This window comes from Mustela nigripes, chromosome 6, assembly GCF_022355385.1.
Source record: "Mustela nigripes isolate SB6536 chromosome 6, MUSNIG.SB6536, whole genome shotgun sequence".
Lineage (NCBI taxonomy): Eukaryota > Metazoa > Chordata > Mammalia > Carnivora > Mustelidae > Mustela > Mustela nigripes.
In genome coordinates, this window is record NC_081562.1 from 16,818,801 (window position 1) to 16,838,469 (window position 19,669).

Below are 19,669 nucleotides of genomic sequence, written 5' to 3' on the forward strand. Positions count from 1 at the left end.
TAGGACTGGATTTCAGCCCCCTTCATGGTCTCTCTGCACAGAGGCCCTGGTTGAGTATCCATCTTCCATTTCCGAATTACTTATGCTGACGTGAGGATACTAGGAGCGGAAGTATGAGCTGGACGTATCTTTGCATCTGGATCCTGCTTGGCCCACTCTGTGTTGACTATGTGCCTAGCCATGCCCTGTAAATATTCTAACAGCGATGACTTGTCTTGGGAAATTCCTCCTTTTTATGCCCCTTCCCTCCCCTTCATTTTTCTCTCTAGTGTTAGTTGGTCACGTTTCCCCAGCTCTCTGCATTTCCGTTTTGATCAACTGTATAATTCTACTTCAAAAGGAGGAAGAAACTGCCTGTATCTATCACAGGCCCTTCCGTAGTATAAACTTGTCTTAAAGTTCAGTCCCTTTGAGGCTTGTTTTATATTTCATTTCATTAAAGATCTCCCTGAGGCCGTGAAATGCTTGCCCTTAAAAAAGACACAAATGGGGAGGGGAGGCTGAGTGGCTCCGCCCGTTAAGCATCTACCTTTGGCTCAGGTCATGGGGTCCCAGAGTCCTGGAATCAAGCCCCACGGCTGGCTCCCTGCTTGGCAGAGAGCCTGCTTCTCCTTCTCTTCCCTGCTTGTGTTCTCTCTCACTACCTCTGTCTCTGTCTCTCTCAAATAGATTTTTAAAAAAAATCTTAAAAAAAAAGACACTATTGGTTGAAGAACAGAACCCTCTCAATCTAGTCATCTAAGGATTCTGGGAATCTCATTAGTTCCAGAAGTACAGCTGAGCCTCTCCACCCATGGGAGGTTCTCAGGCAGCTGTTCTGGTCATCTCTGTCTTCCTGGGACTACTTGGTTTCTCCTCGGCTTTACTCTGGACATTTCCATTCATCTGATTTTCTTCAAACACCACTGTTTTCTGTATACCGATCACCCCGCAAGTGGCAGGAAAGGGCAGCTGGTCCTTCATCTACTCATTGGATTCTCAGGGCAAGTTCACAAGAAGTCTGCACCATAATTTGCTTGGGAAATTTAAAAAGAAAGATGTACAGATATTCCAAGTCCGTAGGTCTGGGGTCCTAGAATCTATTTTAAGATATTTCCCGGTAGGAATTCCAAGACTTCTCCACAATCACAAGAGGGAAGGAAGGAAAGCGAGTAAATGATGAAGTGGATGAGACAGGCCTTATTAGCACCTGCTACATAGCTCTGTTTGCCCTTCCTTGCTGTTGATCTTCCTATCCAAGGAGTGGGGATGGACAGTCTAAGGAACTGGCAATAAACACTGAAGGATATAATAATTTTCATCAAAAGCAGCAATACTGACAGCAATTAACTCTTAGTCTCGCTGGGTGGGTGGGCAGTGCAGTTGGGTGGTGGGATCATGTACCCATTATCAAATAAGTGCCAATTTCGTGATCTCGGATGCTCTTGGACATACAAGGCAGGCCTAGGTGTTCTTGACCTGAGATCTTTAGACCCACTGCAGTAGACATCTTTGAAAGCCTCTGTGTCTATGGCAGCAGCTGTCCAAATATTCAGGCTCTCTACCTGGGTGCATGGTGTATGACCTCCAGCCTCAGTGTCCATCGCTATCGAACTAGCTACAGTGTGTGTCTGTGTCTCTTAGTTTCAAGTCTTTAGAGAGAATGTGGTCACTGGCCAGCCACTCAGGGGCATACTCTAGGATTGAAGGTCAGAGCAGACTTTGAGAAGAGCGTTAAGTAGTAAGTGCATTATAAGCTTTCTTTTGGTTGGCTTGCAAAGTAGAGCATTTAGTGAATATCTGTAATCTCTTTTCATTTTGGTTATTTGGTACATAACAGAGATTGTATTCCTCAATCAATTATAATGAATTGTGCAAATATGACTCCAACCTACTTTCATATGTGAAATAAATGCCCTGATGAGTATTCAGAATATTTACCAAGTATTTTTATAGCACATCCTGTCATTGTCTCATATTTTAATAAAAATAACATTTTGATAAAATACATATTACATTAAGTCGTAAATAAAGTAACCGTTTAATATTTAAAATATAATGCCATATACTTTATCTCTTATTATGTACTGACATATGTGAAGAGTTGTAACAGTTTGATTCTGAGACCTCTCTACAGTAATAGAAGCCATCATTTAAAATACTTGAGAGTCAGCATGCTTCTGGCAAGAAGCTTCAAGCCAGCTCTGTGCTGAGCGCAGAGTCCCTACAAGGGCTTGATCTTTCCACCCTTGAAATCATGACCTGAGCCTAAACCGCAAAGTCAGTCATTTGACCACTGAGCCACCGAGGTGCCCCAGAAGACATCACTTTATTTAATAAATTTGTCCACTGTAAAACTTCAGCGACTTGATGGTTTTACATAGGAATCAATTAGGTAAAGTGTGCAACAATGAAAGACACTTTAAATAAAGACTGAGCACGATTTCTCTGTATTATGTTTCTGTTTACAGAATAGCTGTGTGGCTCCAAACAGTTATGTGTTTGAGCCCACAAAGTATAGTGTCATCACCTTCGGGTTGGTTTAAGAACATGTGTTTTATATGACAATCTTAAGTATCAAGATCGCTAATCTGATTTTTAAAAATTATTTTATTTTCTTCTTTTCAGATCCAGTCCCTCTGTGGAACTTCTAAACACCTTTTATTAGTAGAAACATTATTTCCTACAAAATGAAGTCAACATCTTAATTTAAACCAGCATTTGTTTGGTTCTGATTTACCTACAATGGTTCATAAAGCTTGAGATCTCAGGAGTACAGGGTCTTTTGCGATGACAATATGACTAATAGCAAAGGAAGATCTATTACTAATAACACAAGTAGTGGTCCAAGTAGTGGAGGAGGTTTAGTAGACTGGACTTTACGCTTAAATACAATTCAATCTGATAAGTTTTTAAACTTGTTGTTGAGTATGGTTCCAGTAATTTATCAGAAAACCCAGGAAGATAGGCATAAGAAAGCAAATGGCGTTTGGCAAGATGGATTATCAACAGCAGCACAGACTTTTAGCAATCGATCTGAGCAGCACATGGAGTTCCACAGTTTCTCAGAGCAGCCTTTTCATGGCAATAATGGGCACACACCTGCAAGCTGTAGCCCCAAGTATGAGGACTATGCCGACTACAATTACTGTGATGGAAGGGGCACTGCAGAAGCTGCTGCCATGTTGCAGAATGAAGATGCATCTAGTGATGGGGATGAAGATGCCATTGTAGAGGCAAACCAGAAATCACCCAAGGAATCCAGTGGTGTCATGGCGCTGCAAATACTGGTACCATTTCTGCTAGCTGGCTTTGGAACAGTGTCAGCCGGCATGGTTTTGGATATAGTCCAGGTGGGTTTGTCTCTTTGTTTATCTTCAGTGCTTTTGTTGCGGACAGCGCTTTGCATAGGTTACTAATCTCAGACATTTCCTTTAGATGGAATTTATCCCTTAGTGAAATGAAGGGATGCTGACCAGAGCAGAGAATCTGCTGTTTCTGGGTGTTTTTTTGTTTGTTTTCCTTTAGAGGTTCTAAGAGAATAGCCTCATTCTGACTGTCAGGTGACTCTACATAAAGGATTACAATGATAAAGTAATCCCCAAATGGGTACAGTGCAAAACCCAGTAAATGTTACATTTAAGCACTTCTTTATTTTTAAAATAAAAACACATTAAAATAAATTCAAACAGTGCAGAGTATTAAATAAAAGATTAAAAAAAAATCTTTCCTCGTTCTCCTCTTCACATCAAACTCTCTCCCCCTCCAGAGGTTATCATCATTAAGCGTTTGTTGTGTTTAAAAAAAAAAAAAAGTTTGTTGTGTTTACTTGTAGACATTTTTCTCTGCCTACATACATACCTATGTGCAGGGTTTCTTTTTCAGAAAAAAATGAAATGCTGTATATATTTTTCTGTACCTTATTTTCATTGCTTAATAATATGCCTAGACATCTTTCCAAACCAATAGCAAGGATGTTCTGTGTTATAAAGTGAGAACTTCATATTCCATTGTGTGGACATACTAAAATTTACTTATTCACTCTCCCATGCTAAGGCTGTAATGAATACCCTTGTAAATGTATCGTTATGCACGTACACTAATATTTTCATAGGATAGATTTTAAAAATGGGATTACTGGGGGTTAGGGTAGGTGTAGGTGTTTAAAATTTTGTAGATATGGGGAGACCTGGGTGGCTCCGTCATTAAGCATCTGCCTTCAGCTCAGGTCATGATTCCAGGGTCCTGGGATCGAGCCCCACATCAGACTCCCTGCTCAGCAGTAAGCCTGCTTCTCCCTCTTCCACTCCCCCTGCTTGTGTTCCCTCTCTCACTGTCTCTCTGTCAAATAAATAAATAAAATCTTAAAAAATAAAATAATAAAATTTTATAGATAGCATCAGATTAATTTTCAAAAAGATTGCAAAAGTATTTATACTCCTACCATCAATGTAGAAGTACTTTTTTTTTCATGTCCTTATGAGTGTTGAATATTCTTGATCATTTTCATCGTTGGTAATTGATAGGGAAATGTTTCCATATTTTAATCAATATTCTTCAGTTATTATTAATAGTTTAGCATGTTTTCATATGTCTGGTGGCCATTCTTAGTTCTTCTGTGACTATTTCTTATATGAAATGCTTTTCTGTATCTACTGTCCATTTTAAAAATGTATATGCTACTTATTGATTTGTAGGAATTCTTACTGTGGTATGGTTAATAGAATTACACATTATATAATTATCTTTCTAAAGTAGTAAGTTGTTAAAGTGTGGCATTCTGTTACTACAAGTTTTCATTCATCAGTCAGAGAAAGATTGGCTTTGGGAAAGTGTTAGATAACATTTATTGCCCTTGTCTTTCATTGCTTGCTCCCTGAAAGAGATCTCATCATTTGTGACACCAAAAAACTTCTTGATATAACATCTTTATCTAAATGGAAAACATACATAAATAGAAACAATTTTTCTACCATTAGTTAGAGAAAGGATATTTAAAAAATCATCTTAAGATGTATATTGAATTTTTACAGCAATCAGACAAGAAAAAAAGAAAGAAAGAGCATCCAAATTGGTAAGGAAGAAGTAAGATATTCACTACTTGCAGGAGACATGATACTATATATAGAAAACCCTTAAGACTCCACCAAATGAAATATTGATAAATGAAATCAGTAAAGTCTACTACTAGTTGATAAATGAAATCAGTAAAGTCACAGGATACAGAATTAATAACAATCTGTTGTATTTCTGTACGCTAATAATAGCAGAAAGCAGAATTAAGAAAACAATCCCATTTACAATTGTACCAAAAATAATGAAGTACCTATTATTAAACAACCAAGGAAGCGAAAGACCTGTACTCTGAAAACTATAGAACGCTGGTGAAAGAAATAGAAGATGACACAAACAAATGGAAAGATACCCCGTGCTTAGGGATTAGAAGAACCAGTATTGTTAAAGTGTCCGTAATACCCCAAAGCAATCTACAGATAGAATGCAGTCCTTATCAAAATTCCAGCAGCATTTTCAGAGAACTAGAACAAATAGTACTAAAGTTTATATGGAAACACAAAGACTCTGAGTAGTCAAAGCAACCTTGAAAAAGAAGAACAAAGCTTCTAGGTGTCACAATCCCAGATTTTAAGATATACTACAAAGCTGTAGTCATCAAAGTAGGGGACACCTGGCTGGTTCAGTCAGTAGAGCATGTGACTCTTGATCTCAGGGTCATGAGTTCAAGCCCCCCATTGGGAGTAGGGTTTACTTAAGAAAAAAAGAAGAAGAAGAAGAAGAATGGTACTGGCATAAAAATAGACATACAGATCACTGGAACAGAATAGAGAGCCCAGAAACAAACCCATGCCTACACGGTCAATTAATCTGTGACAAAGGAGGGAAGAATATACAGTGGGGAAAAGATGGTCTCTTCAGTGAGAGGTGTTGTGAAAACTGGACAGCTATATGCAGAAGAGTGAAACTGGGCCTCCTTCTCACACCGCACTGAAAAATAAACTCAACATGGATCAAAAACCTAAAGGTGAGACCTGAAATCATAGAACTCCTAGAAGAGAGCACAAGCAGTAACTTCTCTGACATTGACTCGAGAAACACTTTTCTAGATGTGTCTCCTCACACAAGGGAAACAAAAGCAAAATTAAACTATTGGGACTACACCAAATAAAGAGCTTTTGCACAGTGAGGGAAACCATCAACAAAACAAAAAGGCGACTGAATGGGAGAAGATAATTTGCAAATGATGTCCAGTATGAGGTTAATATCCAAACTATATGAAGAACACAACTCAACACCAAAAGCATTAAATTAAATTAAATTAAAAATGGGCACTGGACCTGAATATTTTTCTGAAGAAGACCTACAGATGGCCAACAGACACATGAAAACATGTTCAACATCAGTAATCACCAAGGAAATGCAAATCAAAACCACAGTGAGATATCACCTTAGGCCTGGCAGTATGGCTGGAATTAAATACAAGTACTTATGAGAAATAACAAGTACTGGTGAGGATGTGGAGTAAAAGGAACGCTTGTGCCCTACCAGTGGAAATGCAAATTGGTGCAGCCATTTTGGAAAACAGTAATGGTGAGTCCTTGAAAAATTAAAAAATACAAATACTGTAAGATCCAGTAATTCCATTATGGTATTTACCTAAAGAAAAATAAAAACACTAATTTGAAAAGCTATATGCCCCCCTATGGTTATTGTACTACTATTTACAATAGCCGAGATGTGGAAACAACCCAAGTGTCCATCGAGGGGTGAATGGTTAAAGAAAAAATGGTGTATATATATATATAGTGGAATCTTACTCAACCATGAAAAAGAATGAGATTTTGCCATTTGCAACAACACTGATGAACCTAGAAGGTATAATGCTAAGTGAAATAAGTCAGAGCAAGACAAATACTATATGATTTCACTTGTATATTGAATTTAAGAAACAAAATGTACAAAAAAAGGAGACAACAGACTCTTAAATATAGAGAACAAACTGATGGTTCCCAGACAGAAGGTGGGTGGGGAGATTGGGTTAAATAGGTAAAGGGGGTTAAGAGTGCACTTATCTTGATGAGCACTGAGTAATGTATAGAATTGTGGAATCATATCGTACCCCTGTAACTAATATAATTATATGTTAATTATCCATCAGTAAAAAAAAAAAAATGTTGGGGAAAATAGAAACTTTGCAGATGTAATTAATGTAAAAATATTGAGATGAGGAGATTTTGTTTATTTTCCAGGTGGTCTTAATAAGAGGGAGACAGGAGGTCAGAATAAGGGGAATGGAAAGTATATTGGATTTTTGAATGGACTGTAAACCAACAGAGGACCAGATCTACCTGTTCACTTGAAATATAATTGTTTCAAGTTATTACAATAGTATCACAACTGTTAAAATGAATGAACTATTTCTGGTTGACATTTTTTTTCTTAATATACCAATTATTCTGAAGAAACACTCAACATATAATCTAGAATGATAATAACATCTTTAAGATGTTACACCTTCCTCTGGTGTAATGGTTACTTACTTCTTGATACTATTTGAGGTAACACATGTACAATTGATTTATAATATTAAACCCTAGTGTTAAAAATGACAAAAACGTGTTTTGAAAATTTTCATTTAAATATGCTTTAAAAACTTGTAATTATGAAAATTAGCACATAGAGAATATAAAAACCAAAAATGTACAGCTCAGTGAATTTTCATGATACAAATAACCAAATAACTATCAGGTCAAGCAACAGAATCTTAGCAGTTTTCATTAGTCGTCTTTATGCTCCCTTGTGATTGCTACCCTTTATTCCCCATCACCAGTGGTAATCAATAATCTGATTTTATCTTTGTCTTTATAAATGTTAATCATTAAACCATTGTTTGGTTTTACTTAATTTTTCTAAAACTTTATATAATGAAGCGTAGAATATATATTCTTCTGTGTCTTTTTTAAAAAAATGATTATTTATTTATTTATTTGACAGAGATCACAAGTAGGCAGAGAGCTAGACAGAGAGAGAGAGAGGGAAGCAGGCTCCCTGCTGAGCAGAGAGTCCGATGCAGGGCTTGATCCCACGACCCTGAGATCATGACCTGAGCAGAAGGCAGAGGCTTTAATCCACTGACCCACCCAGGCGCCCCTGTGTCTGGTTTTTTTTGTTGTTGTTGTTGTTCAGCATTATGTAAGTTTTATGAAATTGTAGTCCATTTATTTATTTTTTTTTTAAATTTTATTTATTTGACAGAGAAAGATCACAAGTAGGCAGAGAGGCAGGCAGAGAGAGAGAGGAGGAAGCAGGCTCCCTGCTAAGCAGAGAGCCCGACGGGGGACTCAATCCCAGGACCCTGAGATCATGACCCGAGCCAAAGGCAGCGGCCTAACCCACTGAGCCACCCAGGCGCCCCATTTATTTTTATTTCTATATATTAATCCAATTATGAATAGATCACAATGTATTCTGGACATAGAACTCATTGGTGTTTCCAGATTTGGGGTGCACGTGTACATGTATCTTTGTTGTATATACATGTATCTTTGTTGTATATACATGGAGAAATGGAATTTCTGGGTCTTAGGATGTACAGGTATTTAAAGTTAGTATATGTCAAATAGTTGTACCAATTTACAGGTTAACCAGCTGTGTTTGAGAGGTCTTACTGCTCTGTATTCTTATTTATACAAGGTATCAGCAGTCTTTGTAAGTTGAGAAATTCTGGCATGTGTGTTGGTTTTAATGGGGATTTCCCTCATGACTAATGATGTTTACTGACCATTTATTTGGACGTTAACTGGTAAAGGTTTTTTTGCTCATTTTCTTACTTGTTAGATTTTTTTCTTACTGATTTGTAAGAGTTGTTTGTGTATTCTGGATACAAATTCTTTAGTTATATGTATTAAAAATATCTTTCCTCTGTGGCTTACCTTTTCCCTCTCTCAGTGAGTCTTAATCAGCAGGAATTCTTAATTTTGATAATAGTGCCTTTTCCTACTTTTCCATTGTTTGTACTTTTTGCTTCCTGCTTAAGAAACCTTTCCATACTTTTCTGGTAATTAAGATGTTCTCTTAAATTACCTTCTTAAAGTTTTGTTGTTTTGCCTTTTACATTTAGATAATCCTCTCCCTGGAATACTTTTTTATAGAGAGTTTGATGTAGGATTGTGTATTGTTTTGTTTTGTTTCTTTCCACATGGATTTCCAGGTGTGTCTGCACTATTATATAACCAAACTCTTTGTTAGAAATCAAGTACCCATTTATGTGCAGACGTGTTTCTGGGCTTTCTATTCTCCTCCTTTGGTGTATTTATGTTGCTTGGCATGAGTACCACAGTATCTGAATATCGAGTAGAGCATGTTCTCTCCATGTTCTTCCTCAAAGCACTTTGGCTATTCTTTTTCCTTTGTACTTTCATGCATATTTTAGTATAAAAGCTTGTCAGTTTCCGCAAAAGAAAGTTGTTGTAATTGTGATTCAGATTGCATTGAATCTACAGATAATTAGGAGGAGAATATACTCCTTACAATGCTGACTCTCCATTTATTAGGTTATCTTTGATTTCCTTCTCTGATGTTTTCTAGTTTCTGAGCACAGGTTTTTTACATTTTTTTGTTAGACTTATTCTTAGTTATTTGATACTTTTTATGCTATTGTAAATGGTACAGTTCTTTTAAAATTTCACTTTCTGTGTGTGTGTGTGTGTGTGTGTGTGTATGTGTATGTTGACCCTGTATCTAGCAAATTTGCTAAATTCACTAACATAATAATTGATATGTAAATTCTTTTAGAATTACTTCATTGTAACCATATTATCTGTGAATAATGACAGTATTTACTTCTTTCTAAAACTCATATTATTTATTTATTTATTCATTTTTGTGGCATTCTGTACTGGCTAGGACCTCCAAAGCACTATAAAATAGGACTAATGAGGACACCTAGATGGCTCAGTGAATTAAGCCTCTGCCTTCGGCTTGGGTCACAATCTCAGGGTCCTGGAATCAAGCCCCGCATCTGGCTCTCTGCTCAACGGGGAGCCTGCTTCCCCTCTCTCTTTCTGCCTGCCTCTCTGGCTACTTGTGGTCTCTTTCTGTCAAATAAATAAAATCTTTTTAAAAAAGATTTAAAATAGGACTGATGAAAGCAGACTTACCTTGTCCTAGATCTCTAAGAGAAAGCTTTCAACAGTTCTTCATGAAGTCTGGGGTTTGCTATTGACATTTTTAATATTCTTTATGATATTAAGGATGTTTCTTTTTTTTAATTTACTAAGCTTTGTGTTAAAAATCATGAATGGAATTTTATCAAATACTTTCTATTTATTGTTAACATCTATGATTTTCTTTCCTTTGTTGCTATGTTGAATTATATTAATTAAATCAATCTTTTATTTCTGGGATAAGTATAACCTGTTCATGATTTGTTTTCTTTTTATACAGTTCTGATTAATTTTGCTAATATTTTGGTGATATTTTTTGCATCTATATCCATATGTAAGATTAGCCCATAATTCTCCTCCTCCTCATAATGTCATTAGCAGTTTTCATTAAGGTAGTACTAGTCTCATGAGTGAATTTGAAAATGTTTTCTTTATTTTTTTTCCTCCTATTCTTTGTTAAGGTTTATTTCACTTTGTCATTATTTCTTCCCTAAGTATTTGGTATAATTCCCTGATGAAGGTATCTGGTCCCACCATTTTCTGTGGAGGGATGCAGTTTTTGTTTTTGTTTTTGTGGGGGAATGTTTTTATTTATAGTTTGAGTTTCTATAGAAGTCACAGAGCTAATCAAATTTTTCTATTTCTTTTTGTGTTTATTTTGGTAAGTCTTAAAAAAAAATTTTCACCATTACATCCCTATCAGGTTGAGTAGATTTTTAGTAAATGTTTGTTGAAACATGACACCATTTATTGAAAGTTTGCTGTAGGCACTGCCCTAAGCTCTTTACATACATGATCTATTTTAATCCTTACAAGAAAACTGTAGGAAAGGTGCCATTGTCTTTGCTTTACAAAATTAAAAAAAAACAAAAATAACAACTTTGTCATCAGGTGACAGAGCTGAGGATTGGATCTGGGTCCAAACTCAATATCTGTTCTCTTAACCACTACACATTATATAAATTTAATGCATGTGAAAGCTTTTGTAATCCTTTAAGGGCTACATACCTCTTTTTTTTTTTAAGATTTTATTTATTTATTTGTCAGCGAGGGAGCACAAGCCTGCAGAGCAGCAGGCAGAGGGAGAGGGAGAGGGAGAAGCAGGCTCCCCACTGAGCAGGGAACCCCATGCAGGGCTCCATCCCAGTACCCTGGGATCATGACCTGAGCTGAAGGCAAACCCCTAATGACTAAGCCACCCACACCTCCAAGGGCTACGGTCCTCTAACATGATAGAGGTCAGGGCCAGTTTTAAACAACTAAAAAACTGAAGTTTGTCTTTGGTACTCTCTTAGTCTGCTTGGACTGCTGTAATGAAATACTATAGACTGGGTGGCTTAAATATTAAACGCTTATTTCTCATAGTTCTAGAGGCTGGAAAGTCCAAGACCCCAACCTGCCCTGTTCCTGGTGAGAGTTCCTTTTCTGGTTTTCGGAGAGCTGCCTTTTCTCTGCATCCTCATGCTGGAGAGAGCAGGGGCTGTTGCCTCTTACTCTTCTTATAAAGGCACCAGCCCTGTCAGATTCAGGTCCTCCCCTTATGACTTCCTGTAACTTTCATCACCATCTCATAAGCCTGATCTCCAAATACAGTCACATTGGGGGTTAGGGCTTCAACATAGGAATTATGAAGGTGACACCATTCAGTCCTTAGCAGGTGCTGTTATATGTGCTGCTCCAACTGGATTATCAAATGCAGGATAAGGAGTTAAATGGCTGTTAGTGTCTTAAGGCAGTACTTCAATATGTGGCTGATGGCAAATTAGGGTAGATTGCTTGGCCACTGTCTGCTTTCTGTGTAGGAGGACATCTGCTCCCTGTTTTATGTAAGACCCGCTCTAGCCTCGCTTCTCTGCTTTTTACTTTTATTCTTATTCACTTACTGCAGCTTGGAGTGGTCCGTCGATGTTTGCTGAGAAAATCTGCTGAGATGACCTGTATTGAGTGGGAGTCATAATCCAAAGATTGAGTTTTTAACCTCACTTTAAAATGAGGCATTTGAGTGAGGCTCAGAGAGCTCCCTCAGCAAGCAAATATAGGCTAGGAATTCAGATTTGGAGCTTTTACCCCAAAGTTGATGCCTTTTCATGGTAATGGGAAATACATACTTAACTAAAATGTGTGACTGAACACATAGAAGAGTGCTATAGGAATTCTACTGAAGTACCAAAAAGACCTATAGGGATATGAAATGTTCTTTTTACATGTTCAGACTTACCCCAAGGGGTAAGCTTTTGTCCCAGTCAAAACTACCTTTGTGTGCTTGTGCCTTACAACATCGCTTTATTCACCCTGTGCCCTGAATTAAAGAACTTAGTAAAAGAGCTTGTGAAGCACAATAAATAGTACCCGGGAGATCAATGTTCAGTAAATGATGTGATAGTAACAGGCATCATTCATCGAATGTTCTTTGTCAGTACCTAGTGCACGAGTTCTCACCTTATGTATATGAGGACTCAGGTGGGCGATGTACCAGGGTTAGATACTAAGTTATTTGCCCAAGGTCACACAACTGATAACTGGCTGAATTAAACCCAGGTTGTCTTTTAACTACTTACTTACTATCTCCTTGTTTATGGGGGACATATCTTATTTTTGGATCCCCTTCTATGCGCCAGAACTTCTCTGTTGTAAGAAATTGAAACCCAACTAACCAGATAATTTAAATAATAATAATAATAATAATAATAAAGAATGCGTTATCTTTTGTAAGTAGGAAGAATAGTTGTACCGCCTTACCTCAGATATAACGAGATCAAGGACTTAATTTTATGATGATCTTCTCTCTGTCTCTCCTCTCTTTTTTTTTTTTTTTTAAGATTTTTTTTAATTTATTTGACAGACAGAGATCACAAGTAGGCAGAGAGGCAGGCAGAGAGAGAGGAGGAAGCAGGCTCCCTGCCGAGAAGAGAGCCCGACCTGGGGCTTGATCCCAGGACCCTGGGATCATGACATTAGCCTAAGGTAGTGGCTTAACCCACTGAGCCACCCAGTGGCTCCTTATAAGTTCCATTTTGTTTGTTGCCCACATTCTCTCCTATGGCACATAGCTCCTGACAGTTGTGGGGTCATATCCTTTCAGTTTGTTTTACAAAGGGAAAGGATGAGTGAGCTATCCTCTGTCTTCAGTTTGGAAGATCCTAAGGAAGAACTCTTCAGTTGGGTTGTCTTTGGTCCCATGCTTACCCCTGGGGGAACAGTCAATGTGATTAGGGAGATGGGATAACATGAGCCCTGTTTGAGTTACACTTCTGTCTCGGACAGATGGCCACTCAGAACAGCAATTTTACTAGAAGCACGAAGATTAAGAATTTAACTGCTTCTTAAGTGAAGGGGAGTAGATACTGCTTCAAGGAAAATGGAGATGGAGAAGTATGCACAGGAGGCAAGAACAGCACCTTGAGGGTAGTGACCCTGCCCATACAGAACCTGGCTCCTCCGTGGTTTTTTTATTTATTTATCTGAGCCCGTGGTTCTCAAAGTGGGCTCCCTCACCCAGTATCATCAGCATCATCTGGGAACTTAGATACATGAATTCTCAGACTATCCTGCCGCTACTGAATCAGAAACCTGGGGCGGGTCCAGCAAACTCTTTTTATGAGCTTTATTATTTCTGGTGATTTTGATGTGGGTTCCAGCTTGAGAACCATGAATCTAAAGTCATGTAAATTCCCTTACTACTGGTAAATGGAGTTGGGTGGGATAGTTCATCCACATAGTCTTCGGCCCCACTTAAGGAGGGCCCCATCCGAAAAACTAGCCTAATGCCTTACATAGACCAGACACTCAGTATGAATGAATGAAATGAAATAAACTCTACTTTGTTACAAATATTGCTGAATATTGATAATCAAATTCTTTTTTTTTTTAAGATTTTATTTATTTGTCAGAGAGAGAGAGGGAGAGCGAGCGAGCACAGGCAGAGACAGAGGGAGAGAAGCAGGCTCCCCGCTGAGCAAGGAGCCCGATGTGGGACTCGATCCCAGGACGCTGCGATCATGACCCGAGCCAAAGGCAGCTGCCCAACCAACTGAGCCACCCAGGCGTCCCTAAATATTGATAATCAGATTGAGTTTTTAATTGTAGGATTCAGTTGGAAATATCCTAGTCCAAGTTCTTTGTCTTCCCTTGCCTCACTAAAAATAAGCAAATCGTTAAATGATTTGTCCAAGAATGTGCAGCTTGTCAATGGCAGAGGCTTGTCTTGAGGATAAATCCTGTTCTCGGTACAATATGCTACGTGTGTATCTTGGATGGTCCGTTGACTTAATCTATTATAAGATTCTGTAAAATGAGATTACTATTAGTTACCTATCCATCTAGAAGAAATGTGTATGTAAACTGAACTAATACCTTTGGAACTTCCAGTAATTTCTAGGTAAGTTTATCCTGATCATTAGAATATTATTGAAACCTGATGTCTGCCAAACCCTGAGATCCTGTTATGTTTTATGAAGATAGAATTGTTGCAATGCTGAAAATATTCCTTTGAAATAGAGGATAGTATAGCTCTCAAATAGTCCTTTATTACTATCCTGCTGTGTGTGTTTTGGAATTCAGATGGAATGATGCAGTGCCGAAGCCGCATTTCTAACCGTGGAACTCTGAGTCAGGGCTAGTTTGCTGATAAGGAAAGTAGAGCGTTCAGGGAGAAAACAGATACTTTGTTGAAGTTTTGTGGACAAGAAGTCCAGTGTTTTAAAAGTGCAAAGAGAAGGTAGGGGGACAGTATCAATGTTAGACTAATTTTTATCAGTTTCTCAATATACAAAGCTAGGAAGTCATCAGCATGTTTGCGTCCCCTTATAAAGCATAGTGATCATTTTAGAGTTTGTATTAAAGAGAAAATAACTCACATGTTAAAAAACATGTGATCCCAGGAAAGCAGTAGCACGCACTCTGATGTAATGATTCTGGTTTTTATTTAAAAAATAATTCATGCACTTTGACTTCTGGAAAGCTGGAATAAATGTACATTTACCTGTCCTGCCCATTAAGTACAACAACAGAACAAAACAAAACCCTGGAAACTTTATATAGAACAAACATTAAGACTCTGTGAAAGGTGGAGAGAAGAAAGCAGTCTGGTGAGGCCTTTATCGCTTCATGTATCCCAGATCTGGAGCTAAAGAAGCCAGCAACCTGGGAATACCAACAGGTGCAAACAACAAGAAGAAAAGCCTGCTCTCTCCAGCTAACGGACCAGGAAAGGGGCAATCTAGCGAGACAGAAACCTTGTGGCGAAGAATTGTTCTACTCTAGCCAACCATGACAGAAAAGACTGTGGTCTCGCCCACTTACCCAGAGCAGCAAAGGCTTAGTTTGGGGCTGAAATGAACAACATGGATGTATGTGGAGTACATTACGCTAAGTAAAATAGGCCAGATGGAGAAAGACAAATATTGCATAGTATCACTTACATGCGGAATCTAAAAAAAAAAAAAAATCAAACTCATAGAAATAGTAAAATGGTACTGGTGGGGGATGGGGGAAATGGGGAGAGGTTGGTTAAAAGGAATAAACTTTCAGCTATAAGATGAGTAAGTTCTGAGGATTTTTTATTTTTTTATTTTTTTATTAACATATAATGTATTATTAGCCCCAGGGGTACAGGTCTGTGAATCGCCAGGTTTACACACTTCACAGCACTCACCATAGCACATACCCTCCCCAAAGTCCATAACCCAACCACCCTCTCTCTACCCCCCTTCCCCCGGCAACCCTCTGTTTGTTTTGTGAGATTAAGAGTCTCTTATGGTTTGTCTCCCTCCCGATCCCATCTTGTTTCATTTATTCCTTTCCAACCCCCCAAACCCCCCAATTTGCCTCTCAGCTTCCTCATATCAGGGAGATCATATGATAATTGTCTTTCTCTGATTGACTTATCTTGCTTAGCATAATACCCTCTAGCTCCATCCATGTCGTTGCAAATGGCAAGATTTCATTTATTTTGATGGCTGCATAGTATTCCATTGTATGTATGTATGTATGTATGTGTGTGTGTGTATACACACACACACACACACACACACACCCCACATCTTCTTTATCCATTCATCTATTGATGGACATCTAGGTTCTTTCCATAGTTTGGAAAGATTTTGAGGATTTAATGTATAACATGGTGACTGTAGTTGATAATACTCTACTGTATAATTGGTAATTGCTAAATAAGACAGTAGGTCTTAAGCATTTTCATCAAACAAAGAAAAAGGTAACAATGTGAGTTAAAGGGTATGTGAATTAACTCAGTGGTGGGCCTCTTTTTACAATGTGTGCATATCAAATCATCATGTTATACCCTTTACATATATTACACTTTTTTCGGTTACACTTCAATAAATCTGGGGAGGAAGAAGCTGTAGTGAGGTGCCCCAACACTTCATCCAGGATGATATCAGAGGAGGGCATGTATGGTGCCAGAATTTTAATTTTTTTATCTAATAATGAGAGCCCTCAATAGAATTGAAAGGAGGAAATAGAAAAATCCACAATTACGGTTAGAGTCTTCAACACTGTTCTCTCAACAGTTGATAGAACTGATAGAAAATCAGCAAAAATATAGGAGGACTAACACCATCAGCCCAACAAGATCTGACTGACATTTCCAGAACACTTCCTCCCCAAACAGCAGCACACACATGCTGTTCAAAGTGTCACAGATCATATACCAAGGGAGACCATATCCTGGGCCATAAACCAAATCTCAAGTCTGAAATACTGAAATGATTCAGAATATGTTCTCTAGTTACAATGTAATCAAACTAGAAACAGTAACAGAAAGAAAACAGAAAAACTTTCACATACCTGGAAACTAAACAACATACCTTTAGACAATCCATGTTCAAAGGGGGAGTCTCAAAAAAGTCAAAAACAAAACGTTGAACGGAATGAAAATGAGAATGTGACATCCAGATTTGTGAGTCACAGGTAAAGCAATACAGAGATGGACATGTATAGAATTAAATGTGTACATTAGTATGAGGGAAAAAAATCTTAAATCAACGATCAAAGCTCTCATCTCAAATGCAGAAAATGATGAACAAAATAAACCCAAAGCAAGGAGAGGAAAGGATAATAAAGATAAAAGCAAAAATTGCAGTGAAATTGAAAGCAGGACAACAATAGAGAAAACTGATGCAACAAATAATTGTTTCTTTGAAAAGATCAGTAAAATGGATAATCTGTAGCAGTACTGCCAAAAAAAAAAATAAAGACATAAATTACCAATATCAGGATGAAATGGGGGATATCACTATAGATCCTGTAGATATTGGAAGAATAACAAGAGAATACTACAGACAACTGTGTATGCATACATTTTACAACTTACACAAAGTGGACTGCTTCCTTGAATGGCAGAACGACCACGAGGAACCCAAAATGAAATAGATCGTTTGAATAGCTCTATAGCCACTAAGGAAATTGAATGTGTAATTTTAAAAACTCCTAAAAAAGAGATCTTCAGATGCTGATAGCTTCACCTGAAAAGTCTGTCATATATTAAGCAGAATTAATATTAATTCTACATAAGCTCATTCGGAAAGTTGAAGAGGAGGGAATAATTTCCAGTTCGTTTTAAGAGCAAGTTATTACCCAAATACCAAACCCAGAGATAATCGAATTTTCTTTAAGTCTGCAGATTAATCTCCTGTATATAGACCCCCTCCGCAAAAAAATCCTTAACAAAACACTATCTAATAGAATTCAATATGTAAAATAAATTATGTGCCATGAAGAAGTGAGGGAAGCAAGTCTGCCTCAATATTTGAAAATTAAATCAGTGTAATTTACCATATTAACAGGCTAAAGAAGAAAATCACACGATAATATCAACTGATGCAGAAAAAGCATTTGATAAAATTCAACACTCATTCATGTTTAAAAAAAAACTCTCAGAGGGCCCCGGGTGGCTCAGAGGGTTAAGCCTCTGCCTTCAGCTCAGGTCATGGTCTCGGGGTCCTGGAATCAAGCCCTGCATCTGGCTCTCTGCTCAGCAGGGAGCCTGCTTCTCCCTCTCTCCCTCTGCCTGCCTCTCTCCCTACTTGTGATCTCTCTCTCTCTCTCTGTGTCAAATAAATAAATAAAATCTTTTAAAAAACAATTTTAAAAAACTCCCAGATAATTAGGACGAGAATGGAATTTCCTCAACATTGTGCTTAATGGTGAAATATGAATGTCTTTTCCCTAAGACCAGGTACAAGGCAAGGATGACTCATTACCTTTATTGAACACAATGCAATTAGGCAAGGGGGGGAAAAAAAGACACACAAATTGGAAGGGAAAAACTAAAACTGTTGCTATTCGCAGATGGTGTGATTGCCTACTTTGAAAACCCCAAGAAATCTACAAAGAAAGCTCCTAAAACTGGCACATGAATTCAGCGAGGTCACAGGGTACATAATACATAAAAAAATAAATTCTATTTCTGTACACTACAATGAATAGGCGGATGTTGAAATTAAAGATACAGTAACATTTTTCAAAAAATAATTACCTATATATAAATCTAACAAAATATGTACAGGACTTGTATGCTGAAAGCCATAGAACCCTAATAAAATTAACTGAAGATCTAAATAAATGGAGAGTCCTGCCATATTCATGGCTTGGAAGACTCAACATAATAAAGATGTCAATTTTCCCCAAATTGATAAATGGGTTTAACAGAACTTTTAAACTCCATACATTTTGCAGATGATATCCTAAAATTTATATGCAATGGACAAGAAAATAGAATAGCTTTAACAGGCTTGAAAAATAAAAATAAAGGGGAAGGGTCAGTTTACCTGGTGTCAAGCTGATTAGCATGGCTCCAGTAGTCAAGTCTGTGGTGGTGGTGGAGGGATAGACATGTAGATCAGTGCAGCTAAATAGATAGCCCAGAGATGGACCCACACAAATACATTCAGCTAATTTTGGAGACAGGTGCAGTGGAGAAAAAAATAGCCCTTTCAGTAAATGGTGCTGAAGCAATTAGACATCCATAGGCAGAGAAATAAACCTCAACCTAAGTCTTTGTAGAAAAATAAACTCAAAAGAAGAAAAAAAGAAAAAAACTCAACATGGATCACACCTTTAAATATGAAATGTGAAACTATAAAATTTTTAGAAAAATACAGGAGAAAATTCTCAGGATCTAGGGCTAAGCAAAGATTTCTTAGACTTGATATTGAAATCAGGATCCATAAAAGGAATAATGGATAAATTGGACTTCATCAAATAAAATTTTTGTTCTCTGAATGACCTTTTTAAGAGGATAAAATGGCAACCTGCAGAGTGGAAGAAAATACTTGTAAAACACATACCTAGACAAAAGGCTGGACTGTATAAAGGACTCTTCAAAACTCAACAGTTCAAAAAATGTAGGAAATTGACAAAAGACATAGAGACATTTCACCAAAGACTATGTCCAGATGGCAAATAAACATGAGATGTTCAGGTTCTTTGGCTATTAGAGAAATGCAAATGAAAATCACTATGAAGTATCACTTCACACCTATCAGAAT

The 19,669-nt window shown here is 37.6% G+C and overlaps 1 protein-coding gene across 10 annotated transcripts in view; it reads left to right on the plus strand.

Annotated features, from left to right (window-relative positions):
* The window catches only part of SLC41A2 (solute carrier family 41 member 2), a 128,878-nt gene that overhangs the window by 20,328 nt on the left and 88,881 nt on the right, over positions 1-19,669 (plus strand). For all 10 annotated transcript variants that reach the window (XM_059402202.1, XM_059402207.1, XM_059402203.1 and 7 more), the window contains one exon: positions 2,608-3,332. In XM_059402202.1, the coding sequence (XP_059258185.1) occupies positions 2,778-3,332 (555 nt within the window). In that variant the 5' untranslated portion in view covers positions 2,608-2,777. The remainder of the gene's footprint in view (positions 1-2,607; positions 3,333-19,669) is intronic.